The sequence below is a fragment of the Oncorhynchus kisutch genome, linkage group LG6 (assembly GCF_002021735.2).
Source record: "Oncorhynchus kisutch isolate 150728-3 linkage group LG6, Okis_V2, whole genome shotgun sequence".
Lineage (NCBI taxonomy): Eukaryota > Metazoa > Chordata > Actinopteri > Salmoniformes > Salmonidae > Oncorhynchus > Oncorhynchus kisutch.
Genome location: NC_034179.2, coordinates 75046904 through 75074407, shown reverse-complemented (window position 1 = coordinate 75074407; position 27504 = coordinate 75046904). Strand labels below are relative to the sequence as shown.

Below are 27504 nucleotides of genomic sequence, written 5' to 3'. Positions count from 1 at the left end.
TGTACCCTCTCCTTGTGAGGATAATGACACTGAGCCTTTTTCTCAAATGTTTTATGATATTGGAGAACATGTTGGGAGGGATCTTAGACCATTCCTCCATACAGAATCTTTCCAGATCCTTGATATCCTTCCTCTATGCTTATGGACTGCCCTCTTCAATTCAAACCACAGGTTTTCAATGGGGTTCAAGCCCGGAGACTGAGATGGCCATTGCAAAATGTTGATTTTGTTGTCAATTAACCATTTCTTTGTGGATTTTGATTAGTGCTTGGGGTTATTGTCTTGCTGGATTGTCCACTTGGCCTCTACCTAGCAGAGGCAACCAGGTTTTTGGCTAAAATGTCCTGGTACTTGGTAAAGTTCATGATGCCGTTGACCTTAACAAGGGCCACAGGTCCTGTGGAAGCAAAACAGCCCAATAACATTAAAGATCTACCACCATATTTTACCATATGTTTATAGCCTCAGGATGTAGGGATGCTGAGGGTGCTGCAGCACCACCTTAAAAGTCATAATAATACAATAAAAAAATATATATCTAAAAATATATTTTTTGGATGCATTTTTTTCTAATAAAAGTAGGCCTTTAATAGTCATGTATTAGCGGACGGATATAGTCACATGCAGCGTGGGCAAAAACTTACTTTGAAATATTAGCCTACTTTAATTAAATAAACTGTTCTTTCCTGCATCTTTATTGTTCAACACAAACATCCAAAGCTGGGCTATCTCTCTTTCCGCTGGGATTCTCTGCCTCTAACCCTTTTACAGGGGCTGAGTCACTGGCTTACTAGGGCTCTTTCATACCGTCCCTGGGAGGGGTGCGTCACTTGAGTGGGTTGAGTCACTGATGTGATCTTCCTGTCTGGGTTGGCGCCCACCCCTTGGGTTGTGCCGGGGCGGAGATCTTTATGGGCTATACTCGGCCTTGTCTCAGGATGGTAGGTTGGTGGTTGAAGATATCCCTCTAGTGGTGTGGGGGCTGTGCTTTGGCAAAGTGGCATATGCTTTGGCATATCCTTCCTGTTTGGCCCTGTCCGGGGGTGTCATTGGATGGGGCCACAGTGTCTCCTGACCCCTCCAGTATTTATGCTGCAGTAGTTTGTGTCGGGGGGCTAGGGTCAGTTTGTTATATCTGGAGTACTTCTCCTGTCCTATCCGGTGTCCTGTGTGAATTTAAGTATGCTCTCTCTCTCTCTCGCTCTCGCTCTCGCTCTCGCTCTCTCTCCAGTTTCAACTGTTCTGCCTGTGATTATTATTATTTGACCATGCTGGTCATTTATGAACATTTAAACATCTTGGCCATGTTCTGTTATAATTTCCTCCCGGCACAGCCAGAAGAGGACTGGCCACCCCTCATAGCCTGGTTCCTCTCTAGGTTTCTTCCTAGGTTTTGGCCTTTCTAGGGAGTTTTTCCTAGCCACCGTGCTTCTACACCTGCTTTGCTTGCAGTTTGGGGTTTTAGGCTGGGTTTCTGTACAGCACTTTGAGATATCAGCTGATGTAAGAAGGGCTATAGAAATACATTTGATTTGATTTAGGATGCGTTTACACAGGCAGACCAATTCTGATAGTTTCTTCCACTAATTGATCTTTTGACCAATCACATCCGATCTTTTCACGTCAACTCTTTTTTTCAAAAGACCAATTAGCTTAAAAAGTTCAGAATTGTGCTGTCAGTCTAAACGAGCAGACAAGATCGCACAGCCCATCTTTATCCAATATGCATCAGTATCAATTAAAGCAGTCAACTAATTGGTCATTATGCCTTTTTAATGAATTGCTTTGATTCAATGCCGGGTCTGCATCTACAAGAACGCCCCGAGTAGCCAAGGTAATAGACCTTTGGACATTTTCGTCAGTGCGGTGCCAGACGTCATCCTCTCTGAAGGCTGTTTGTGCTCCTCCCTCTATGTTTGGTGCTAATTGAAGGGAGAGAGGGAGTGTATAACATATTTCTCTGTCAACTCAACATTTAGCTGCGCCACTGTTTCTGTCACGACTAGTAGATAGATCCACCCACCCGCGACGTTTTTGTGAAGCGCGCGTGAGGAGTAAGAAAGCGTATTGTAAAATATTTAGTGGCAAGCCTAGGCTCTAGGACTTTATTACGTTTATTAAGTAATGAGGTTACTACGAAAATTGTAGGCGTATCTAGGAATCCTTCCAAAACACACAAGGAGCGGAACAAGGATATCCACTCCCTCTCAGACTTGCTGGGAAAGCAGGTTATTTGAGGACCAAACGGTAAGTGGAACATGTCCTACCTTACCGATGTTTGCGCTTGAAGTTGTATGATAGGATAGAGCTCCTAGACGTGTGGTATCCAACATTATAGTCGAGGATAGCCTATAAATAGTGTTTTGTTTGTCAATAGTTTGAGTACATTTAATCACAACATGCGCGATATTTGGTTCTTGTTACTGACATGCATCCGTCTGAAATCCAATCAGCAGCCTAAAATAAGGGTTTTGACGTTTCGTAGCAGGTTAGGAGAGCTTATTAGATAACTATTTTCTTAACCTAATTATTCTAACCTGCTAGGTTAATTCTCCTAACCTGCTGCATAAGTTATCCTTACCTACGAAAGTAACTTTCCTCTGTAGCTGTATACCATCTAGTAAAAAACAAGGTGGTGTAAACTAAGCAACACAATGTTAACTGAATACACACACTTTGAATAAAAACGCTGTCATACTCCTATAACAAATATTCAACTGAATACACAATCACGTTGTATAAACAGTCATACTCATAGCCTATAACAAACTGTTATTCAACTGAAGAGCAAACACCTAGCCATGTACGTGTTTTTCACATGGATGTGAGTTTCCCCAGTGTAGCGCTCTGCAGTCAAACACGCACATCATCACATGAGCCTAGAAGCAGCGCAGGAAGAGGACGCTTCTGTTTATCTCAATCCCGGAGACATGACTAGACTGATCCAATATTTGGTTATTTCTCTGACTCCTTTAGGGTGGTAACTGGTAAGACTAGGTAAAGATTCAGATCACAGGTTTTGTTCATGAGTCCAAGGTCTTTTCAGAAAGCTATAGGTGGGTCTTGACATGGGCTTGGAGGTTTTCCTGGTTGGTTCAGTCAGAACTAGTCATCATAACACATACCTTTTTGAACCGCTGGACTAAACCATCATTCTCCCCCTCTTTCTATCCCTCCTCCCCCTCCAAGACAGACCATGGAAGATAGCCCTCAGCGGGCTGTGCAAGGCCTGGGCTCCTTCCCGTGGTACGTGGGGGGGACTCAGGTTCTGGGCCTGGCCTGTGTGGTGATCACGGGCGTGTGGATGGGCAGCTATCACGGAGGCTACGCCTGGGACGGTTCGGGACAGGAGTTCAATGTACATCCCCTCTGCATGGTCCTGGGCCTGGTCTTTCTCTATGGAGATGGTAGGGTAGAATTAAACCAACTTAAATTAGAATTAAAACCTTTCCTCCAGGAATTTAAACACCTTTTTATAAATCGCCTCAATTAATAGCTCATTGTCCCAGGGATCTATTTGGTAATGTAGAGTAATAAAGTAGCTCTCCATTGCTGCTGTCCTATGTACATAGACATGGAACACTGGCCACTTTTAATAATGTTGACATACTGTTTTACCTACTTCATATGTGTATATACTGTATTCTAGTCAAGGCCTATCCTATTTAACTATTGCTGTAAATATACTATTAATATCAACGTATTCTTCAGATATACTATTTATTCTATCCATATGCTGTCTACACATCCCATCATACATATATACAATGTCGAGTCCAGTGTATATGTATCTCACACACACCGGAATCGACATTGCTCGTCCTAATAGTTCTTATTTTACTTTTAGTTTAGTGTGCATTGTTAGATACTATTGCACTGTTGGAGCTAGGAACACAAGCATTTTGCTACACCTGCAATAACATCTGCTAAATATGTGTATGCAACCAATACAATTTGATTTACTGGTAGCATGGAGCGATGGAGGTAGATGAACAAAGGGAAGCTGAAGCCACAGTGTCTCTTCTTTGAGCCACAATGGCAGTTGTCTTCTCTGAAATCTGCTCTGTTAGCCTAGGGGTCTTCTGACCTATTGCATTAGTGTGATGCTAATGCTACACAGGGCACAGGCCTAAAGGCACACTGCAACAGGAATACATTCCTAATGCTATTAGGGTGGGAGGAGACAAGACTTTATTTTGTTTGTTTCTAGGCCGTTGTGTTTCTCCCCCTCTGTGAGAGATATTAGTAATGCAGGGATTTGGTCCCATAAATAGTACTATGATAAACACTTACTGGAAAACAGTTGCAATGAAAGCAAACATTTTCAAAGGGTTTTCCATTGGTCCCTGAATCATGATTTTAATGAGAAAAACAAGTGATTCAGCCATTGACAATGTAAATTACGTCTCCTTTGTGGTGTAAAATAAAACAGCTGCTTGTTATTAAGTCAGCTGTAGCCTCCTTTATTCCTAACCTTGCTACAACAATTTAATTAGGACATTAAAGGTCACTTACACCTTAATGTGAGCGGTCAGTCCAAATGGAGCTGGGATGAAAACACCCTCCAGGGGAACCAGCTGTCCTTAGTGGGATCAGGAGACAGACAGCAAATACAATTGCCTGGAACATTGTTTCAGTGTTTCTGCAAGGTTAATATAATTGTAATAATACAAGAACTCAGTTGAACAGTTTGTTCTCATAGCATTTCTGTTACATTTTTATGGTAATCAACCCTATGTGCTGCTGAGACCTTGGTGGCAGCTACTTGTCAAGTGTTTGTGAAAATGCATTATAGTGGTCTTGTTGGATGACTTCTGCCCCACTCAAAGCCTCACCTTACTTAATCTTCACCTCAAGCTCACTGGGACTAAAACACCCCTATAACTACCCTGATTCACCCTTTCTTTTGTAGCCTCATACCTGTTATTGCCCTTGGTGCCATGTTGGGTGTGATTATGGTACTATGACAAAAGTAATGACTAACCTTTTTAAATGGTTACAGCAGATTAAGGTGCAAAAGCAGTGTTTGAAGGTGAACAGTTTTATTTTATTGTGTTAAGTCGGACCACTGTATATTTAGACAGACTTGACTTTATTATCATCTTCTTGTGGAAATTATTATTTTTGAATAGTCTTATGTGAATGTTAACCAGACTTGTTTGTCTCTCACAGCGATCCTGGTGTACAGAGTATTTAGGAATGAAAGCAAACGCAACGTCAAGATTCTCCATGCTGTGCTCCACCTTCTCGCCCTCATTATCAGCATAGTGGGTAAGGCCTGTGTGGGTGTCTGTCTATGGACAAGACTTGTTGTTTTGGCCCTTTCCCCTTGAACCCAAACATTCTAAACTAATCTAAAGTTGTAGCTATTGTGTGTATATAAAAGGAAAATGCCTAAGCTAGCTAGTTGAATATGTGTGTGTGTGTGTGTATATAGACAGACATGTTTGTCCCACCACGCAAGACAAGTGGACTTAATTATCAGAGGGTCATAAATAGGTTCTCTAGGGCCAGATCAGTCATTCAGACTAGAGGTCTACCGATTAATCGGCTTGGCAGATTAATTAGGGCAGATTACCAATTGTTATGAACTTGAAATCAGCCTTTTTGGACTCCGATTACATTGCAATCCGAGAGGAGACTGCGTGACAGGCTGACCACCTGGCTGCAAGGAGCCAAGCTAAGTTGCTAGTTAACATTGTTTATTTACAAGATAAGTTTAGTCTTCACATAACCACTAGTTAACTACACATTGTTAATGATATTACTAGGTTAACTAGCTTGTTCTGCGTTGCATATAATCAATGCAGTGCCTGTTAATTTATCGAATCACAGCCTACTTCAACTTCGCCAAACGGGTGATTTAATAAAAGCGCATTTGCGAAATAAGGACAATCGTTGCACAAATGTACCTAACCATAATCATCAATGCTCTTAAAATCAATACACAAGTGTTTTTGTAAATATTTTTAAACATGATTTCTTTTAACTACATATGCATGTTAGCAGGCAATATTAACTAGAGAAATTGTCACTTCTCTTGTGTTCAGTGCAAGCAGAGCCAGGGTATATGCAGCAGTTTGGGCCACCTGGCTCTTTGCGAACGGTGTGAAGACAATTATGACAACATTGAAGGTTGTGCGATATTTAGACTTAGGGTTGCCACCTGTTCGATAAAATACGGAACGGTTAGGTATTTCACTGAAAGAATAAATGTTTTCGAAATGAGTTTTCAGATTTGACGATATTAATGACCAACGGATTGTATTTCTGTGTTTTTATTATAATTAAGTATATGATTTGATAGAGCAGTCTGATTGTGCTGTGGTAGGCAGCAGCAGGCTCGTAAGCATTCACTCAAACTACTGCATTTGCCATCAGTACTTAGCAATGCTTCATGCACAGTGCTGTTTGACTTCAAGCCTATCAACTCCCGATATTAGGCTGCCATACTATAGTGCCTATAAAAACATCCAATAGTCAAAGGTAAATGAAATACAAATGGTATAGAGAGGAATAGTCCTATAATAACTACAACCTAAAACTTCTTACCTGGGAATATTGAAGACTCATGTTAAAAGTAACCACCAGCTTTCATATGTTCTGAGCAAGGAACTTAAATATTAGCTTTTTAACATTGCACATATTGCACTTTTACTTTCTCCAACACTGTTTTTGCATTATTTAAACCAAATTGAACATTTTCTTTGTATTATAATAAAATAAGTGTTCATTCAGTATTGTTGTAATTGTCATCATCTCTAGCTAATTTGAACTCACAAAATAATGATTTGTGTCTGAATTTGGTCGCCCAATTAGGATTTTGCAACGCCAATACCGATTGGAGGACCTAAAAAAAAGTCTAGACTTTATTATTTTTTTTTCATCATTCTTTGTGAGTTCAAGTTAGCTAGAGATGGTGAGGCTCCAAGGGAACTGGCAAGGTCAATTTTTTTTAAACAAACGTAGTAAGTTATGAACACGGGTAAGATGAGACTGAGACTGCTAACCACGAACCAGTGGTGTGGCATGGGCGTCTAAAGCTGAATCGCAGTAGCCTGCGTCATGTACTGAGGTCTGGAGTAGTCATGGAAACAGGCAGGTGTATCCAAACCGGTCGTCAGTTTAAACGCTGAAATCGGGCTTCAGGCAATCCTTACTGACTCAAGAGAAACATTTGGTTTGCATGCAGTGTCATCATGTAAATAATACCCACATATCCATACTTGGAGGCAGGTAAAATCATAATGCATAATTGATCAACATTGTTCTATACAAAATGAATGGGAAAGATTGACAGCATGTATCATTGTATCTCCTCAGGTATCGTGGCTGTGTTTGACTTCCATAATCATAACAAGATCCCCAACATGTACTCCCTCCACAGCTGGTGTGGCATGCTCACCTTTGTTCTCTTCTGTGTACAGGTCAGCCCTCGCCTCTCCTTCTGTGCACACATGCAGTCACGTGCACACACACAAATCAAGCTAATAATTTCAACCTTTTCCTTGTATCAGAATTCCAATTAATGTACTGTTTGCACTGAGAACCTAGCTGTATACAGGCAGTAGCTCTCATATTACATTCTAATAGGCATAATAGTTTAATAACATTGATCCTCTACTCCCTAAGTGGCTGATGGGGCTTGGTTTCTTCCTCTTCCCTGGGACGTTAATGGCGCTGCGGAGCTGGTACCTGCCACTACATGTCTTCTTTGGGCTGGCCATGCTCGCCATGTCCCTAGCCACCTGCCTACTGGGCATTTCAGAGAAATTGTTCTTCAGTATCCAGTGAGTATTACTATGCAGGGGCTCAGTTCCAATATACTACCACCACGTACAATGAAGAAATGCATGCTAAAATGCACATAATTATTGGGTGAAAAGTAGTTTGGTGGGCCTCCCGAGTGGTGCAAGATACTGCATCGCAGTGCCACTAGAGATTCTGGGTTCGAGTCCAGGGTCTGTTGCAGCCGTCTGCTACTGGGAGACCCATGGGGCGGCGCACAATTGGCCCAGCATCGTCTGGGTTAGTCCGGCAGGGATGTTCCTGTCTCATCGTGCACAAGTAACTCCTGTGGCGGGCCAGGTGCAGTGCACACTGACACCAGGTGTGCAGTGTTTCCTCTGACCCATTGGTGCTGCTGGCTTCCGAGGGGTACTGTTGTGTCAAGAAGCAGTGCGGGTTGGTTGGGTTGTGTTTCGGAGGACGCACTGCTCTCGACCTTCGCCTCTCCCGAGTCCATACCAATTGGATATCATGAAAACGTAAAAAAAAAAAAAAAAAAAAAATTCATATGGTAAGAGACATGCCAGATGTTCAAGTCAGTGGTGTGTTTGTCACTTTGGATGATGTTGAAGTGCTAATACTTTACCCAGCTCTACCCTGCTAAATCATAGGGCAGTTAATTATTGTACAGGGTATGTTTGGGGAAAGCTGGGATTTTGCTGTCTGGGCTATCTTTATGACAATGTGGTCAGACATGGATTTTAATTGAGTCTTTGCACATTATGAATCATTCTCCTGTTTGGTGCCATATGTTATGCCTAAGGTCATCTTGATGAGTCTCACGGAAAAATTATAACTAATGATTCTTTACAAATGTTAATTCACATTAGGCTGTACTGTATCACAACAAACTCCATTGTTATAATACAGAAATCCTTTTTCTTCCCAGGCACACATATTCACAGTTCGTCCCAGAGGGGATCCTTGGTAACATGCTGGGACTGCTGCTAGTAGCATTTGGGATTCTGGTAGGCTACGTGGTGACACGGGAGGACTTCAGGAGACCCCCACACCCAGAGGAGGAGGCCTTATCTGTACACTTTAAGACCCTGACTGAGGGGGGAGGGAGCCCCACCTCGCCTTAAACCGGGAAACACTCTGGTCTGAAAAGCTACTGTGTGCTCAGGCTTTTATAAAAAAAAAAAATATCTGGAATGGAACAAAAGCCTGCACACCCAGTATCTCTCCAGGTCCAGCTGATATGTTGTCTTTATTTCATGTCACATCAAGAGCAGTTCTACAAGACCCCCTTGTGGTGAAATGGAGGTAATGCAGGACTGATTTGACCAATGTATTTGATTGCTGCCACAGATTAGCCATCACAAAAGTGCCATATTAGGTCTCTTAAAAACAAAATAGCCTTTGCTAAGTGTTCAGTGAGGACAAAGCCATGTGTCCAAGCCAATTAGTTGTGCCTTCATCTAGGGCAGCAGGGTTATACTGGAAGTTACTCATTTTTTTAACAAACAACTTCCATGACTTTCAAGCTTGTGATAAATTTAGAAGTTGCAGTTCATTCAGGGATGTTCATTGTGACAAAATAATATTGAATTTATGATAAAGGCCCAAAAGTATGCACGAAGTTGTGACTGAATGATGCCTGGATTTTTGGGGTTGAATTCTAAATGACCCCTAGGTACTCTTGAAGGTGCTTCTTCACCATTCCTTATATTTGGCTGGGTTGAATTTTCACCATTGATTCAGGGTTTCCCCAACAGTCTCCCCGGACCCACCCAGATGTTATATATATATATATTAGTTTTAACCCTAAAGCACAACTGACTCAATTAGTCAAAGGCTCGATGGTTACCTAATTGAATCAGGTGTGCCAGTTAAAACAAATGTGAAACGTTACCTCCTAGGAGAGGGTTGGGAAACTTATCCAATAGTTTCAGGGCCCAGTTCTTCTGATTGGGTAATTTTCTGTCTTGAAATACCCAATCAAATTCAAGACTCAAAGGTAGTGATTAGGATACTCCGTAGAGCATTACATGTTCACCCATATGTAATAAAATGAATGCACAACTAAGTCGTTTTGGATAGAAAGCACCTGCTAAATGGCAAATTTTCACAATCTTGATCACATGTGGATTTAGAAAGGTGAAAGACACTACAACGAAGACATTTCAATATAACTAAGGTGGGGAGGTTTAAACATTCTTACATTAAATCGATGCAGTATAGGTATGTGGTCAGTTATATTGAGGTGTCAAATAAATGCATGTTCTTTTGTGGGATACAGACAATTCATCTTAGTTACTTTAATGTGTTTCACTATGACAGTGTAGACGTAGTCATGACCTGTCCAGTAGAGGGCAAGGTGTAGGCCTACTCAAAGCACTGAAAATCCAGATTCTGTGATCTTAATATTGTAGGATCTGATCCTTTTAAAATAAATGCTCAATTGATCTGATCTTATTTGCAAAATATGGGGTTACAGAATCGGGATAATTTCTGGGCTAAGGGGTCGATTCAGTAAATATCTTTATGCTTCTGTGATAAGTGTAAAATGCTCAGAGCTACTGTAATAGAAGGGTGTTATAGTATGTGTGCCAAACTGGATTTAATTGTACAATATGCTGCTTCCATGTTTGACTGTTGTATGAATTATGTATTGTAATTTGCTGTGTTCGAAGCATCTACTTGTCCTCATATTTAATCAGTTTAAAGCATAATGTAATTAAGATTAGATTAAATATCGCTACCTCTATTTTCACTTGTGGAAACTTGTTCTATACAATAGGTACTGCTGACTGACTTATTAAAACCTATATTGCCTTCCTATAACTTATTAAAGATGCATGACTCAATAGGTGTGCTTTGTTTGATATAGTCTGTATGAACGTGTTTAAGAGACGTCGCTACTGATGATGGTGTGAACAAGCTAAAAGTAAAGGAGCCGACCCACATTTATTTTCCTTGAAGTGGTAACCATTTTTAAATAAGTACATTTTACAATCGCTTAACTGGGTTAAAAACGCATGTTTCTTATTACCTTCTCGTTTCAAAACGCCACAACTCACATATACAGACAATTTACAGAACTCTGCTCAGCAAGCCCAAGAGAAAAAAGATGGCTGTTCCCCCACCCTGTACTCTGCCTCCCTCTCCAAATATTGATAAACTGCTATACAAACATATTACATGTTTATATCAGCATGGGAGTAAGCAGAGAACAAACATGCATTTCTATGCAGCACAGCATGTACAATTATTTACACGAACTATATTAAAAAAAAAAAGTTTATTGAAAATAAATGTTATTTTGGGTGTTAATCAGACAGAGGGCATTGACAAGTCCCTCCTGCAACAGGCTCAGATGTAGGGTTAACCTTTGATATTAACAAGAGGTGCATCCAATCAACTAGCTCATTTCCTTCAACGTCCTGGTTGGAGTGTTTATGAACCGACCGGAGAGCCTCCACCTATTACCAAACATAATCAAGCACACCAATACACAGTAAATATTTATAAATAAAACTGTTAGTCTAAATGTTTGACATTTTTAAGTGACAAGAATGAAGACTACAGTAAATAAAAATGTAAACTTCACAGATTCATGTTTTCAGCTGATTGTTGTTCATACTAAGTGCCAGTAGAGGATAAAGGGTGTAACCAAACTGGTGGGTAAACTGCACTGTAATTGTGTAGCATTGACTTGCATCAAATCAAAGGTATGAAATCCATCACAATTGACAACCTTGTATAGATAATCTAGTCCAACCATGTTATGTAGCCTAGTCTTGACACCACTTTCTTCAGTGTATTTTTTCAAAACATATCTAGTTTCATGTAACCAAAATGTAGACATCGGATGGTTTTGTACGTTTCTGAATATATTGATAACTCGGTTTACATCCTTAACCTAAATATTAGCTTTGGACCCATTTCTGTTCTATATTGAAGACAACGTCTGACCACCTAATTTCCATTATTTTGTGGACGGATAAAACTAGTCCTTCAATGACCACTTAGGTCATTTGAAGTCGTGTGCATGCTGCCAACATCTTTGACCCTTTAGTGGCTAAAACTGTATGTAGTACAGTGTTATGTTCGAATAACTGCAGCTTTGGCTGGTAGAGATAATTCAACTGTAAAAGGAAACATTCAAGTTGTTGGAAAATAAGAAATGCCTGTTCCCCAAAAGCTTCACAAAGCCTGCTGCATGTCACTTCTTGAGCAAAAAAAAAAAACAAAAGCAAAGAAAATACAACCAATGGAAATAATGTATTTTACAAACATAACTTAAATGATAAATATTACATTTTTTTTGTTGCTTTTCCTATGTACAAGTATGTTGAAGCCTCTTTTCAGTCACATTTACAGCAGAGAACATAGTCATCTTAGTGAAGGGTGGCCTTCTATTGAGTTATTCTGAAGAAGGCATTGAGAGTTTGGACTTCAACAGGTTAAGCAGGGAAGTGCTCATAGCTAGAGTGACCATCCCAGGACAGGCATTGAGGGGCAGGAAGAAAACGGCAGGCAGCAGTCTCCCCTGCTTGAGATCTGGAGGTTTCCAGGTCAGGGTGTGTGGTATTAGTCCTACATGCTTTTCCAACAGACTCCAGTTCCTAAAGTTGTGGATCATCCCTGTCCCCTCCACTGACTATACAAACTACTCTGCAAACAGAAGGCCAACATATTCCGGAGTACTGGAGGTGTTGGATTCACCTGGCAAACTGCAGTTTTAGGCTTTCTTGTATTCATCCATAGTAAATGGTTGTGAAGGACAGAGGCAAAGAAGATGCATGGGAGGAGAGTTTAAATGCGTTTGTCTGCAGTAGTGTTGCCTTCCCAGTCTCATCACATACCCTTGGGGTTGTCTATAAGTCATTCCAAATTAAAATATCTGCAGGCTTATCAGTCCTCTCCCTCAGTCCCTCCCTACACGTTTGACTCCACGAAAGGTCTCTTTGGTTTGATAGGGGACGTGGGGCCCTGCCTGTCCCTGGAGTTCTGCATGTACTCGCTGTCTTGGTAGGCCTGGGCTACAGGCAGCGTCCGGGCCACCTTGACGTCTGGGTAGGATGGCGCCTGGCTCACGCGGCCCATGCCGTCTGCCCTGCCATCCCGTGAGCTGTTAGCTGGCGGCTGGTAGTAGTCATCGTCCAGGAGGTGTCCGTTGTGGGCGTTGTTGGTGCGGTTGTAGTAGGCGATGTGTCCCAGGCTGGGCTGTTGGCTGTAGCCATGCTGAGGGCCAATGTTCCCTGGAGACGTGGTGGAGCTTGTCACCACCGTGTCCAGGGAAGAGATGGCCCAGGAGCGCCCTATTGTCTGCGGTTGCGGTGGCAGGTACTGGTGAGTCCGCGCCGTCTTGTCGACAACGCCCATGAAAGGTGTGTTTCTGGAGCGGAGCGCCTTGTCTGGGTACGTCCCTCCCACCACCCTTATGTCGCTGCCCTGCGGAGGAGACACAGGCGAGAGGTCGTCGCAGTAGACGCTACCATCCTCGTAGGACAGCTGTAGAGGGATTTCCATCTGCTGGGCAGAGGTGGAGCCCCGGAAGCCTGGGGCTAGATTAGCTGCAGAGACCCCACCCAGGCTTGTGTTGGAGGGGGAGAAGCGGAGGCCTACGCTCTGGGAGTGCATGAGGGGCCGGGGAGTGGGTGCGTGTGGCTTTGGCTCTGCGCTGGTGGCACTGACAGGTCGGCGCAGGCCGTGGGGGTTCTCCGGTGATCCCAGCGCCGCCTGGTGTTCCATCTCTAACTCCATCTCCATCTGAGGTGAGACAGGGTAGTACGCTGCCGACTGGCTGCGGCTGATCTGGGGGGCCTGGCCGTAGCGCGGACCTCCAGGCCGGTAAGCTGAGGAGGGCCGCTGGGGGAGCTCGTCCTCCATTGGGACCATCTGGATCCCAACATGTTGGTAGAGTGCTCCTGCACTGAGGCTGGCCTGCACCTGCAGCGTGGGCCTCCCTTCCAGGGCACTGGGGTATATATTCACCCCGTCCCCCAGCTCGGCCAGGTTGGGGGGGAGGCGGGTGCTCATGGAGTGGGCCATTTGGCTGTAGGCACTGGTGCCCAGCACAGCACTGGAGTGCACAGCGGAGCTGGGCTGGTTGGTGCGTACGATCTGAGCCTTGGCAGGCTGCAGCCACTGGCCCTGCTGGGGAGGCTGCTGCTGGGAGAGCAGCTGGAAGGAGCGCTGGCTGCTCATCTTAGACAGCGGAGACTTCGGTCGGATGGGTATCTGCTCCGACTGGTAGCGGGCTGAGGCCGACTGTGGCCGGTACAGACCTCCTCCGCTCTCTGAGGTGGGGCTGGCGCGGTACTGAGGCCCCCGGCGGAGAGGCGAAGGTGGTGGGCTGAAGTTGTACGGCGTAGTGGAAGCCTGGTGTGCTGGGGAGGTGTGCGGAGGGCTGGGCCGGTAGTGGGAGCTCTGGTGCGTCGGGGAAAGTGACGGGGAAGTGGACTGGTAGCCTTGGCGCGTGGGGGAGGACATGGAAGGGGGGCTGGGGGGCAGCTCGAAAGCCTGGACCATGGAGGGGCCTCCGGAGAGGTAGGGTGAGTTGCGGTGGCACGGAGAGGGGGGCAGGCTCTGGATGAGGGGCAGGCCAGAGGGGCTTGAGCGGGGCTCAGGAGTCATGCCCATGGGGAGGTTCTCTAGGTCCTGCTCCAGGTAGTCCTCGTCCTCTTCAAACAGGTCCTGCACTGGCTCCAGTGACTGGGGAGGGGGCGCGGCCTGCTCTCTGGGAGGGGATGGGGGAGGGTCCAGCTCCTGTTGCTCCTCGAACTGAAGACACTCCTCCTCCACCCTCTGCAGCAGGCGCTGGATCTCCCGGTTGTTAGGGCAAAGGAGGGTGGCCTCATTCAGGTCCTCCAGGGCTGCGTGGAACTGCCTGAGGTGGATACACGAGGGGGTGAAGAGGGGAATATCAAGAGAGAAAAGAGGGAGATTGAGAAAGCATTAATGAGAGAGGAGCAGGAGAGGTGGAACAGATGAACATGACAAAGCATGAAACCAAAGACCGTGAGGGAGTAGCACCACAACTGCTCAAACGACTTGCCCTCACATAGTAGTCAAAGTACACACTTACGCTAAAACATTTAAAAAATGAGCCATGACAATGAGCAAGAGAATGAACAAGTCATAGGGCTAAGGGGATACAGGATGTGTAAGCAGACATAAAAACCACTGAACATGACATAGGGTGAAAAACATGGCCAAAATGCTCATGAACTCTATTATGTCCCCCTGTAGTCATCTGTCTACAGCGCATTGGAAACCTGGTGATCATGTGACATGAGAGGGCCCAATTGGATCCTAAGGCTGAGCTCACTCTGCGCTAGGCCACCGCCTCCCTGTTCTCCCCGTTGCTACGGTTACCTGCTGCTGCGCTTGGCGCGGGCTCTGGCGTAAAAGGCCTCGTACGATTTGGATTTCAACTCTAGCGCCTTGGTAGCAAACTCCTCAGCCATCCCAAAGTCCTGCAAGCAACAACAGCAACAGGGCCGACAGTCATTCACAGAGCCACGCGTGGAGCGGTACATGAGTCAGAAATGAGTCAGAGGTGAGTCAAGAGATTAATGGAAAAAAGGTTATAGATGAGACGTACATAGAACCATGTACAGAGTCAAACATGAGTCATATGAGAGTCATTCAGGAGTCTTGTATCAGTCATACATATAACCATACAGAGTAATACAGAAGTGAATAACTGAGTCGATGAGATCGATGGAAACTTGTGTTCAGATAGAAGACACCAAAGAAAGAAATGACTGAAAGACAAATGGACGACACTGGCAAATAAAAAATAACTCACGAGTCCATGACGATACCATGTAAATTGAGCAATTAAAAACATTGATATGAACACACATATGACACAGACTTTCAGAGACATACAAACACAAACACAAAAGACAAAAACACATTCACACACACACAGAAACCGCTGTTGCACTGCTCTGTCATTAGAACCTCAGCTGGCCACTATGGCCCTGACCCAAACCAACCTCCCCTTGCACCCCCTCTAAAGTTACCAGAGCTACAAACACAAACCAAAACCAAGCAAACTATAAGAGGGAATGGAAGATGCAGGGATATGGGCCTAGGTTAGATGAGGCTAGAGTTGAGGGAAATTTACCTTCAGTTATTATGTTGAAGTCTGATCTACTGTACCATTTTGCACAATGATATTGCCGTCATCAACCTTTTGAAACCAATATTTTTACACTGCTTAAATCCATGTGTGGTTTTATAATCTATCAGAGGAGCTAAATATCTTTGTATGGGTCGTTGTATTGTACATCCCAATGAGGGATAATAAAGTTGTTTTGTATTGTAATGTCTTGGTAAACCTTGCAGATGGTAATGCTGTTGAGTGTAAGCAAAAAAAAGCAGCTCCAGTCACAGCCAGGTGGGGTGAGGGGATAGAGGAGGGTGCAGTGGAGTGTCACTCACATTCATTTTCCTCCGACAGCGGGACAGGTTGAGGAGGAGGGACACCTTGAGCTCTCTGAAGGTCTTGAGGTCCTCGCTGAAGCCCTCGCGGGGGAACTTCTTTAAGGCGTACTGGTACCGCTGGGCCGCCTCCTTCACTTTACCTTTCTACAGGACGGGTAGAAGAAAAACCCTCAGAAAGGCGAGAGACTAGCACGGTTTGGCACCACAACAGTAACCCTCAATGACAGCTGTGCTATATTGCTATATTCTAAGAAGGGCTGACCTTGTAGAAACCATCTCCTTCCTCTATCAGCTTGCTGAGCAGGACGATCATGATGTCGGGTTTGGAGGTGGCCATGGCCCAGGTGGCCGGACCTGGTGGAAGACAGCAGGGGGCATGAAGGGTAACGGGGAGTGGCCGGAGGATAGTGGCAATGACAGGAAGAGGGGGCGTGTCTCAGAGTAAAAGGACCGACAATGAGAAGGACGAGAGAAGGAGCAGGGTGAAGTTGCCCCTAGACGCTGATCTGGTCTGTTTTGTTTATTCCCTCCAGTAATGGTTGAAGTTAGCATTTGGAGAGAGCAAACTGATCCTAGATCTGTAGGTAGGTGCAACTTCACCTCGGAGTGTAGCGAAACCAGTTGACAGGTTGAGATGATGATGAAGCTCTACCCAAGATAAATATGGCGTGACTTACTGAGACAGACAGGTTTGGGGTTTCTTTGCCCCTGCATGTGCCATTTAAGCGCTCAGCTAACAGGTGGATTCATAGATATTGACATCATACCTGGTGCAGGAAGGATCTGACTCAAGTACAGAATCAGTAACTTAATCTCTAGGATTACGGAAAACGATCAACTTATTTATGTTCCAATGCCAATCTCACCCAACATGAATACACAATAATATGTCATTATTAGCCAGAGTTATTCTGTGTTATTCTGCATGCTGTGTAGGGGGGGACAGGCAAGCACAAGCCATGCCAGAGCAGAGGGGGATCACACATGCATTTATGGCTTCCCAACACCAGAAGGGAATGCATGGACTGTGGGCCTTGTTGTGGTGTTTGTGTCATAATCTCTTATTGGGCAGTGGATGACTTGGGTGGTTAGCTTACTTCACAAAGCCACATATAAAGAGTAAGGAGGGTAAAAAAAATAGAGGACGAGATAGTAAGAGCAGAGATGTATATAGAGAGAGGGCAAACTGTGTTACCTCGGGGTCGACTGGGAAGAGTCTGATATCCTGATTACGGAGAGGGGGCGGAGCCAGGGTTATGAGTGACAGGTTAGAGAAGGGAGTTAGGTGGGTGAAATGAGAGGAAACATAATGGAACCAACTCAATAAGCAGAACCAAGAGAGTGTGTGTGTGTGTGTGTATGTGTGTGTGTGTGTGTGTGTGTGTGAGAGAAAGTGAGATGAGATGAGTGAGATGAAGAAAAGAACAGAAAGAGGCAGAATTGAGAAGCTGTGGCCAAAAAAGTATCAGCAAAAGAAAAAGGTGCAACAGCAATGTCAGCAGCAGTAGGAGCAGAGGGAGGGGCCTCACATCCACCATTATAAACATGGTGGAAACAGAGGAGGGGGGTTAGTGGTGCCTGGGGAGGAAGGCATGGCGAAGCCTTGGTGATCACCAAACCACATAGGGAAGAGATTCAGGATGTAGTTGACAACATTCTAGGAGTCAATGGCGATTATAGTCCTACCGAGGGGAAACACCAGTATACTAAATAGAACTAAAACTGACTAAAGTTGTAGCTAAACCACTGAAGCTAATGTAGAACAATATTGCAAAATTAGAAGACAGTCCTATATACCAGTGTTTTTAAATCTGTGTGTGACTAGTGACCTCTAGTCAGTTCGTACCCATCTTGGCTCCCTTCTTGAGCAGAGCCACCACCACAGAGGTGTTCCTGCAGCCCACGGCCCGGTCCAGAGGTCGCATCCCACTGTAGTCCACATGCTCTATCATCGCCCCGTGGTCCACCAGATACTGCACCTAGAGACAGACGGGCGGACGGACGGGGAATAAGAGAGGGAAGATGGGAGTTTAAAGGATGAAGAAAATTTGAGGGGGAAAATGAAGAGGAGGAGAAGAGAAAGAACAGAATAGCATTCTACCTTCAGGTACTTATTCCAATCAACAACAGTGAAAACTTTCTCCGTGCTGCACTGCCATGGGGAGGTCATCAACGTGACCAGCGACCACTTACCACTTCTGAGTCTCCGTAGAACGAGGCCAGGTCCAGGGGGGTCCGTCCACTCTTATCGGCGTGGGCGGTGGCCGCGCCTCTCTCAACCAGGCAGCGCACCAATGGCATGTGGCCCTTCAGACACGCCCAGCTCAGAGCAGTCAGACCCTCCTTGTCCATCAGGGCCAGAGACGCACCTGCAAGAGGGGGTTAAAGGTCACGTTTTCATGGCAGCCAGGGTCATAACATGGCCACTTGGCAGCTGTTTTGTCCATTACTAAATACTACACATACTTTATGTCTGCTATATGTTGCCCATGTGGAAGTCAAACCTACACTTTGCAGTTGCCTTTGCACTTTTACACTAGGTACTCTGAACCAATGAGATTAGTAGAGTGGGTGGTGGTGATGTTGAGGGTGAACTGAACTCTGACCTTGTGCCAGTAGGAACTCTGCTGTGCCGAGGTGGCCCTCTGAGGAGGCCATCATGAGGGGCGTGCGGCCTTGCTTGTCTGCCATGTTGACGTCAGCTCCATGGTTCAACAGCAGGTCCACTATCTGATGAGCAAGAAACCCAATAGTATGTAGCTACGTTAGTATTGTTTGTCACCATTGTTCTCTATCATTGCCAGTAGTGTATTTGAATATTTCCCATTTAAGTTGTATGGCTTTGTGACTTGAAATAATGAGTGGGTATGAAATTCAAAAAGTGCCCACCCACCTGCCAATGTCCCTGGCGCACAGCGCTGAAGAGAGGCACGATGCCCCGGCGGTTAGGCTGTCCAACCGCTGCCCCTTGTTCCAACAGCAGCCTGCACACATCCAGCTTCCCCCTGCCTGCTGCTGCAGTCAGAGCTACAGTGGGAGAGGGGGAAGCCAGGGTCAGTGTGGGTAAAAGCATTCGACAGACTTTGATACAGTCATACACAAAATAGCACGTACCAGTCTCTCCCCAGAGTGTGTCAAAGTTGTTGATCTGTGCTCGCTCCTCCTCCTCCTCATCCTTCTCTGGCAGGTCCAATAGGTAAGAGGCGATCTGTACAGGAGACAACATTCAGACTTAGTGTGTGTACGGTGGGTGTGTGTTTGTGTGTGTGTGTGTGTGTGTGCACCTGTGTGTGTACCTCTGTGTATCCCATGCTGGCCCCTGCTATAAGGGCCTGCTGGACAGCGTGACTCTTGGTGAAGGCTCCTTGGGGCTGTCCGTCAGGGTTCCAGTCACTCTGCATCAGGAACTTGACCACCTGCAGGTGTCCTCGCAGTGCAGCGTGCACCAGCGCACACTGACCGTTCCTGTCCAGGTGGTCCACCTACACACAGGGAGAGAGAGGGTCATTATACACATGCACACACAGACGTCACATGCAGACACTGTTCAAAAATACCTATTGGTACATTTTGCCCAGTAGGTTCCAACATGGCTGCCAGAGAGTTATATCGTGTTGTGTAAATGCATCATAATGCTGTTGTAATAAACCTCAATTGCCAAATTGGTGGTTGGTCCCTGACCTTAGCCTTGCAGGCGCAGAGCGCAGTGACGATGGACAGGTGTCCAGCGGCAGCGGCGTAGCCCAGCGGGGTGAGGCCGCTGTCGGACTCTCCGTCTACGTGTGCTCCGTTCTCCAGCAGCAGGCCGGCTGTTTCCGAGTAGCCCAGGTGGGCGTGGACACACAGCAATGGGGCGTTGTTCAGAACCTCAGAACGGTAGTTAACGTTGGCGCCGCCTAGGACCAACAAACGGCTCACCTAGAGGGAGGAGTGTCAGACATATAACCAATACACCAAACATGTAATGTAATAGTGCTTTGGTTTAGGCCACTGCTGGTGAGAGTGTGTCCAGTACCTTGATGTTGGGTGTGTAAAGGTTCCTCAGTGAGGCCAGAGCAGTGGAGAGCCCCTCTGTGCTGTAAGAGACCCACAGCCCCTGCAGGACTGACGAGGAGACACCAACCTTCTTACTCAGGCCCTGTGGAGAAGATAACAGTAATATCAACAGCAGTGTTACTGCACAGTGGGTAGAAGCCATTGACCCAGGTGTTGGAGGTGTGTTAGCGTGCTGTAGTGATGTGTTGTGTGGTGGTGGTGTGCCGTTACCTTGAAGATGTGTGCTTTGAGGATGTGGTGGCCCAGGTCTATGGTCTGCTGCCGGTTCAGTTTGCCCTCCTGACGTGAGAACCAGAAGGCCAGGAGAGTGTGGCCACTCCTACAGCCAGAGAGAGATGGAGAAGGGAGGAAGAAAAGAGTGAAAGTGGAGAAAGATAAGATGTAGAGAGAGGGAGAGAAATTAAGAACAGAAAGCTCCACAAATTCCAGCTGTAAACATTGATGTTCCAGGTACACACTGGCTTTGCAGAGGGTCTGTTGGTTCCTCTCATGGGACCAGTGTCTCCCTACCTCGGGTCACAGAGGAACTTGGTCTTCTCCCCGTCCTCCCTCCAGATGAGCCACTCCCTGAAGGAGGGGTGTGTGAACATACGTGTTCCGTCCCTCCTCCGCACCAGGAAGGGCGATAGCAGCTCCAGTCTCCCCTGGAAGTCTTCCCAGTCCAGGGCAGGGCCTCGCACGGCACCAGCGTTCACTGCCCCGTATGCCTGCTCGTCCGTGAGGGGGTGGAGGGAGGCCACGGCCACGTTGAGCAGGGGGAGGGCACGCTCGAAGGACGACTGGGTGGGGAAACGCATGTTGAGCTGCAGGAGGTACACCTCAGCCAGGCTCACCGGCACCACCTGGGGGGAGACATGGAGAAACACCTCGGGTCAGTTTTGTAAGGAAACATCATATAAACTTTTACAGAGAGCGATAAACACACAAACAGGCAGAATATGGAACACAAGCAAAAACCTTGAGCGACATACAGTATATAGCTCCAGGACTGAGACACAGACTCACCTTGAAGCTGGAGCTCTTGAGCACCAGGTAGCCCTTCTCGATGAGGTCCAGCGTCAGTTTCAGGTAGAGGTAGGAGCCACGGCTCAGGGCCTTAAGGTGGGTGCTCAGCTTGGCGAAGGCTGCGTTGTCCAGACGCCCGTTGAGAGACACGTTGCTCTGGATCTCAGCACTGCCCTGGATCCGCTGCAGCAGGTAGCCCTGCAGGTTGGGAAGAGAAAGGAGTTCAGCATCATGATAACTCGGTAATACTATCACCATGACTGCTTTTATCACAATAGTTGACGATAATTGTTTTAAATCACGATCGACTACTTTTACTACAATGATTGAGGTTGAAGTGAAAGATGACTATCAGAGAGTAAAGATGTCAGACAGATGGTTTGGTGTAAACCTGAACCCTACCTGCAGGTCCTGGTCTATGGCATCATTCTCCTCCAGGCGGTCAAGAGAGATACGGTGGAACGGGAGGGGATGTGTGATCTCCTGTAGGGAGGTCCTGACGGTGACCACCAGTTTGAGCCAGGGAGGAAAGCGTTCCATGGTCTTACACAAGAATGAGGTGATGGTGTCGCCGTAGTCCGGCTTGTGGAACTCTGCCTCATTCAGCCCGTCTACCAGAATGATCAGGTCCTCCTCACATGCTATCTTCCTCTCTGATGAACACAAAGACAACAAGGTTGTTTATCAGGACAAGAAGTGGAAATAACTATGAGCTACTGAGATGGGACATTTAGTTGTTTTTTGGAAAACATGAATGGAGTTGGCCCAAACCCTGAGAGGAAATAACAAGTTATCAAATGACCAGCTCCTATGCAGTTCCATAAAACCTTGAACACCCCTGACCTCTGTGCAGGACGTCGAGGGGCTCCAACACGCCCCTCCTGAAGGCATTGAGGGGGTCCTGGACACAGGAGCGCAGACTGAGGGTGCTCTGCAGGTGGGGCTCCCGCAGAAGCTGCTCCCTGTAGGCCGTGAGCTGGGGTGCCCGGCACAGCAGAGCCGCCACGTTGTGGACAAACTCTGGCACCAGGCACGTGTAGGCGTTGTCCGCCTGGCAGTAGTGGTATGCCACCACCTGGGGGCGATAGAGAGTGGAAGTGAGTGGGGTGGGGGAGATTAAAAATAAAATAAAACATTTATATAGGTGATCCCATTGAAATTGAAAATATATTTTATATTTTATCTCGATATCTCTGATTATCACACTTTATTTTTCCAAAGAGAGGGGTACATTTAACAATCCACAAGCATTTCGCTACACACGCAATAACATCTGCTAAACACGTGTATGTGACCAAAATAATTTGATTTGAAGAGGGCGCAAATCAACCCACACAAATATATTCCGTCTTGAATCTTCAGCACGTAACAATCAAATAAAACACGAACCAAACAGGCCTAGGTGACATTCTGTGCCAACTAACCACTATTATCTTTATGACACAAGAGAGTTAAAGCAGACTGACGCACAGCTACAGATTGAGGCTTCATTAAAACATTGTTGAAAAACAATACCATGTTACATTATTCATTGAAGAGTGATGACTGCTGTGTAGCTTGTTGTGACTGTCAGGTCTTTGTCTCTAGTGTGTCAGAGGAGTTGACTGGCACTAAGACCCTGGGTGTGGTGAAATGGCCCAGGATCAGATAATTTTTAACCCCCTTGTTGGATAAGGTTAGGTAGTCTGATCCTAGATCAGTAGTTTAATGTATGGTATAATACAGCGCCGCCTTGGATAGAGTGGACTTGGAATGCTGAGGAAAGCCAGTAGGCTTCAGACTGGCTCCAACTTAAAGCTTCGCTCAGGATTATTTCAGACCAGACTAGAGCGCTTCACTCAGGTCATACACATATTCATTGCCATATGCTTCTGGCCACTGACATCCACAGGGATGTCTGTAGTATTTGTGATGCTTGTGTGTGCTGGTGTTGTGTGTAGTGTGGGTGTGTGTGTGTAAAGTGTGAGTGTAAAGTATGTGTAGAAAGTGTCTGTGCGTGGGTCAACCACTGGAGCAGGCTATCATTAAGAATGCATGTGGCCGCTAAGGGGATCTAATGGCTCGGCTGGAACACTGCTCCCTGGGCCTATGCATATTTCATTAGGTCATAGCACAGAGACAGAGGAAACAAGAGAGAGACAGCAAGAGAGGGGGGGGGGCGTCCCTTTGTTTTTCTGCTGTGTCTGCACAACACCGCCAGTCATGAAAATGGAATGGAGAGAGATAGACAGAGAGAGAAAAATAGAGACGGAATGAAGAGCCAGATTGGATAGCAGGAGTTGACAGTGGATGGAGGAAGAGGGAGAGAGAGAGTGCTAAGTGAATAAAGGAAGACATTAGCATCAGTGTTGCTAGACAGGATGGGTTAAGGACATAGGGAGAGAGCATGGCGAGAGAAAAGGATGTAGAACGAACGGAATGCAGATAATGGAGAGAATGAGAGAAGAGCGGCAGCGGATAGAGAGAATGAATAATAGAGTGAGAAGGGAGAGGACAAGGCCACAAGGAGGTCAGAGGGCAGAGACAGCCTCCAGACCAGAGACACTGTAGGAAAGAGCTGCTGACACTGAAGAACAAAGGAGCAGATGTGCAGGCTTTGATTTCAGACCAGTATCAACACACCTTCCCCCTTAGCAATGTCTCAATGACCAGTGAATTAGTTGATTCCGGGCCACGTTCAGTAAGGCACACCGGTGTAGAACGTTCAAATAAAAATAGAACATAGTGTAAACCAGACATGTACCTCTTAGCAAGGATTCACCCAGCTGGTCAGGGTGGTCCTGAATGGTACTTAAGACTACTGAGATGCAGCCGTGGTGTGGTGGTGTAGTAGTACTGTACCTGTGAGGCGAGCCGCCGTAAAGCCTCCTCCTGGCGTCTCCTCATCTCGGGGGTGCCAGGGCAGCTGCCCCCCAGGGTGCCATGGGAGTGCTGGGGATGGGTGAGGGGAAGGGTCTCCCCATCTGTGTGAGTGAGTGAGTGAGAGTGAGAGTGTGAGAGAGAGTGAGAGTGTGAGAGAGAGAGAGAGAGAGAGAGAGAGAGAGAGAAGTAGGTTTATAGATCAAGTTGAGTGCATCTACTGTGTGCATTATTTACACAGACACAAGGATGCTTTTTACACGCATCTTAAGACCCAGTACCAGTGGTATAAAATACTTCAGTATCATTTGAAAGTATTTTTTGGGGGTATCTGTACTTTACTATTTATATTTTGGACAACTTTTACTTACATTATTTTTTGGGGGGGAATGTAGTGTACTTTTTACTCCATACATTTTCCCTGCCATCCAAAAGTACTCATTACATGCCGAGTGCTTCACAGGACAGGAAAATTGTCAAATTCATGCGCTTATCAAGAGAACACATGGTCATCCCTATTGTCTCTGTTCTGGCAGACTCACTAAACGCAGATGCATAGTTTGTAAATGATGTCTCAGTGATGGAGTGTACCCTGGCTATCCATACATTTTAAAAACAAGAAAATGGTGCCATATGCTTTGCTTAATGTTATGAATTTGAAATGATTTATACTTTTACTTTTGGTACTTAAGTATATTTGACCAATTCCATTTACTTTTGATACTTAAGTATATTTAGAACCAAATACTTTTACTCAAGTAGTATTTTACGGGGTGACTTTCACCTAAGTAACTTTCTATTAAGGTATCGGTACTTTTACTCAAGTATGACAATTGGGTACTTTTTCCACCATTGCCCAGTACAACAGGCCCTTCTAGCAGCAGCCAGCATGGATCATTGCCACACACACACACACACACACACTCCTGTATGACAGTATAAGCGTACGTTTGGGCGAGGCGTGGGGGCTGTCCGAGGCGATCTGCCTCATGCGGTTGCCGTGGCAGCTGAGTGCCACCAGGCGGGAGATGATGGCAGTCTTGCCGAAGCCCACGTTGCCCACGACAACCACACCTCGATTGGCTGCCGAGTCGTCGCCGTGAAGACGGGCGTCCACTTCCTGGAAGAGCCACTCCCTCCCGGTGAAGAGGGAATCAGCTGTCAGGCTGGGCACCTCGAACAGAAGGGGCTTGAGGGCGATATCCGGGGGGCGGTAGGGGGCAAAGCGTACTGGAGAGAGAGAGGAAGGGGACAGATTACAGGTGAGGGAAAAGACACAGGACTTGATGTGTAGAGTCCACTGCACTGTCATTGTCATTTCCTCAGTGCAACGTCAGCTTGTCACCCATAGAGGGGGATGTTCATCAAAATAACACACACCATGGGTGAACGCCACCATTGGGCTTCATACTAAGAACTACATAATGAAACAGAATTACTAAGTGTATGGGTAGATACTGCCTGTATATAACAAGTACATATTGTTAGCAGAGCGGGGGACAGGGGATTAGATAACATATTGTAGTATAGGGATACTGTACTCCTACTAATACAGCACCACTAGTTTAATAAGCACATCATTATAACGTGGCATTATGATGTAGAACAGTATAATGCCTTATAATGGGAGAAGAGAAAGAGAGGAGCATCACTTACGTGAGTTAGATTGCCAGGCATGGCTGTAAGCAGAAGCTGAGGCAGAGGACAGAGGAGAGAGACAATGCAAGAGAGGAGAAAGAGACAAAGCATGAGAAAGAGAGAGAGAGAGAGAGAGATGGAAGGAAGGAAGGAAGGACAGGGGAAGGGGAGGAGAAAGGGGAAGATGGATGGGAGGGTTGGTGCATCTAGCTAGCAGAGGAGAGTGGATGGTGAGAGGGAGGGAGGGAGCAGGGTGGTGGGGAGCCACACCCAATGTTTCATCCCTGATCCTAGGATGAAGCCTCAGACACATACAAATATCGTTTGAGCATATTTCTTGTTCTTGGAGACCATGTTTTCTGTATATGCCTCAGAGCAGAGGTTGTGAGAGTTTGTGCGTCCAGTAGTTCTGTACTGAGGAGTAAGAAAGGCAAAGGTAAGGCGATATGTCTGTATGAGTTTTCATTCCCGGTGTGGTCTGATCTTAGGGAGAAAGTGCTGTGGTAAGCATGATAGTGTGACAGGCAGGGGGCTAAAAATACAGTCAGCGAGAGGGTAGGGAATATAGAGGGAGGAATAGAGGGAGAGGTATAAAGAATTGGAGAAAGATAGGGTGTGTGTATTTGTGTGTATACATCTGAATATCTGTGTGTGTGTGTGTGTGCAAGTCTGTTTGTGTGTGTGTTTGTGCGTGTTCAATGTGTGTTCAGTGTGTGTGTCTTTGCTAGTGTGAGTGTGATTTAAGCCTTATAAAGCCTTGGCCATGAGTGATGGGACCTCAGACAGGACCCCTGCAGTGACAGATGAGCCAGGGAGTGGTGAGGAGGAAAGTCAATAACATTGAACTGGGAGGGGAGACGGATTAAGGTGTACCAGGATGTGTGTGTGTGTGTGTGTGGTGAACCAGGCACACCAGGCCAGGGTTTAGATGGTGCACCAAGTATGTCTACACAGATATACACTCACTCACAAATCATACTTACTAACATACTGACTTACAAGGAATACTCAAAGACACACACAATCTCTCTCTCAAACACACACACCTTGACAGATTTTGGGCATGGTCAAGGTAGAATGGGAGTAAATAGGAAGATGAAGCAGATTTAGCACACACCACAAAATTACCACTCACAACCCCAGTCCCTAAATCACCCTACCTCCACTCCCTGACCCACACCCCAAAATGGCCCCACCCCCATTTCCTCATCCATCAGTATCCCACACTCAGATCCTAAACCTGCCCACTCAGATCCTAAACCTGCCCACTCAGATCCTAAACCTGCCCACTTATTAACCACACCCCCACCAAGAGAGATATGAAGCGTACCTCTAAGGTCATGTCCGGAGCGCCCAGACCCAGAGTTCTGACGGGGCATCCTGAGGGAGGTCCTCAGGGGAGTGTGTCTCTGCTCATCCAGGTAGGCCAGGTCCTCCAGGTGGGCCGAACTCGTGGCTAATGTGTGTGTGTGTGTGTGTGTGTGTGTGTGTGTGTGTGTGTGTGTGTGTGTGTGTGTGTGTGTGTGTGTGTGTGTGTGGTTAATGGGTGCAACAGATGAGAGAGAAGAAAGTTAGTCAAACAAAGCCAGGAATCACTGAACCGCCTAAACCTGAATGCTAAATTGCTAATGCTAACGACAGACACCCTTGGAAATAGACAAACATATCAGTTCCATACCTCCCCATTGAGATCCACTATGAACCAGACTCATTTGAAATCCATCTCCAAGCAAACAGAAGTGGTTTAAACTG

At 46.0% G+C, this 27504-nt stretch overlaps 2 protein-coding genes across 5 annotated transcripts in view; one reads left to right on the top strand and one right to left on the bottom strand.

Annotated features, from left to right (window-relative positions):
• Positions 1–1781: 1781 nt before the first annotated feature.
• Positions 1782–10598, top strand: LOC109898569 (cytochrome b561). Of its 2 annotated transcripts, none has more exons than XM_020493587.2 (6): positions 1782–2247; positions 3194–3407; positions 5173–5271; positions 7324–7427; positions 7633–7790; positions 8678–10598. In XM_020493587.2, exons 2-6 carry the CDS (start codon positions 3197–3199, stop codon positions 8871–8873), a joined length of 768 nt encoding a protein of 255 aa, XP_020349176.1. In that variant the 5' UTR covers positions 1782–2247; positions 3194–3196; the 3' UTR covers positions 8874–10598. The 2 variants fall into 2 exon arrangements, with proteins under 2 accessions (XP_020349176.1, XP_020349175.1); XM_020493586.2 differs by having other exon boundaries at positions 1783–2247; positions 3190–3407.
• Positions 10599–10681: 83 nt separating this feature from the next.
• Positions 10682–27504, bottom strand: part of LOC109898567 (protein TANC2) — a 141051-nt gene continuing 124228 nt past the window's right edge. For 2 of the 3 annotated variants that reach the window (XM_031827540.1, XM_031827541.1), the window contains 21 exons: positions 27083–27208; positions 25771–25806; positions 25063–25344; positions 24097–24218; positions 22099–22330; positions 21658–21908; positions 21256–21453; positions 20761–21092; positions 20461–20569; positions 20210–20332; positions 19876–20112; positions 19491–19676; positions 19309–19402; positions 19088–19221; positions 18801–18924; positions 18388–18563; positions 18041–18173; positions 16457–16548; positions 16192–16338; positions 15115–15215; positions 10682–14626 (listed from right to left, as the gene is read on the bottom strand). In XM_031827540.1, coding sequence (XP_031683400.1) covers positions 12673–14626; positions 15115–15215; positions 16192–16338; positions 16457–16548; positions 18041–18173; positions 18388–18563; positions 18801–18924; positions 19088–19221; positions 19309–19402; positions 19491–19676; positions 19876–20112; positions 20210–20332; positions 20461–20569; positions 20761–21092; positions 21256–21453; positions 21658–21908; positions 22099–22330; positions 24097–24218; positions 25063–25344; positions 25771–25806; positions 27083–27208 — 5189 coding nt within the window. In that variant the 3' untranslated portion in view covers positions 10682–12672. The remainder of the gene's footprint in view (positions 14627–15114; positions 15216–16191; positions 16339–16456; positions 16549–18040; positions 18174–18387; positions 18564–18800; positions 18925–19087; positions 19222–19308; positions 19403–19490; positions 19677–19875; positions 20113–20209; positions 20333–20460; positions 20570–20760; positions 21093–21255; positions 21454–21657; positions 21909–22098; positions 22331–24096; positions 24219–25062; positions 25345–25770; positions 25807–27082; positions 27209–27504) is intronic. The other variant, XM_031827542.1, reaches the window with a different exon arrangement.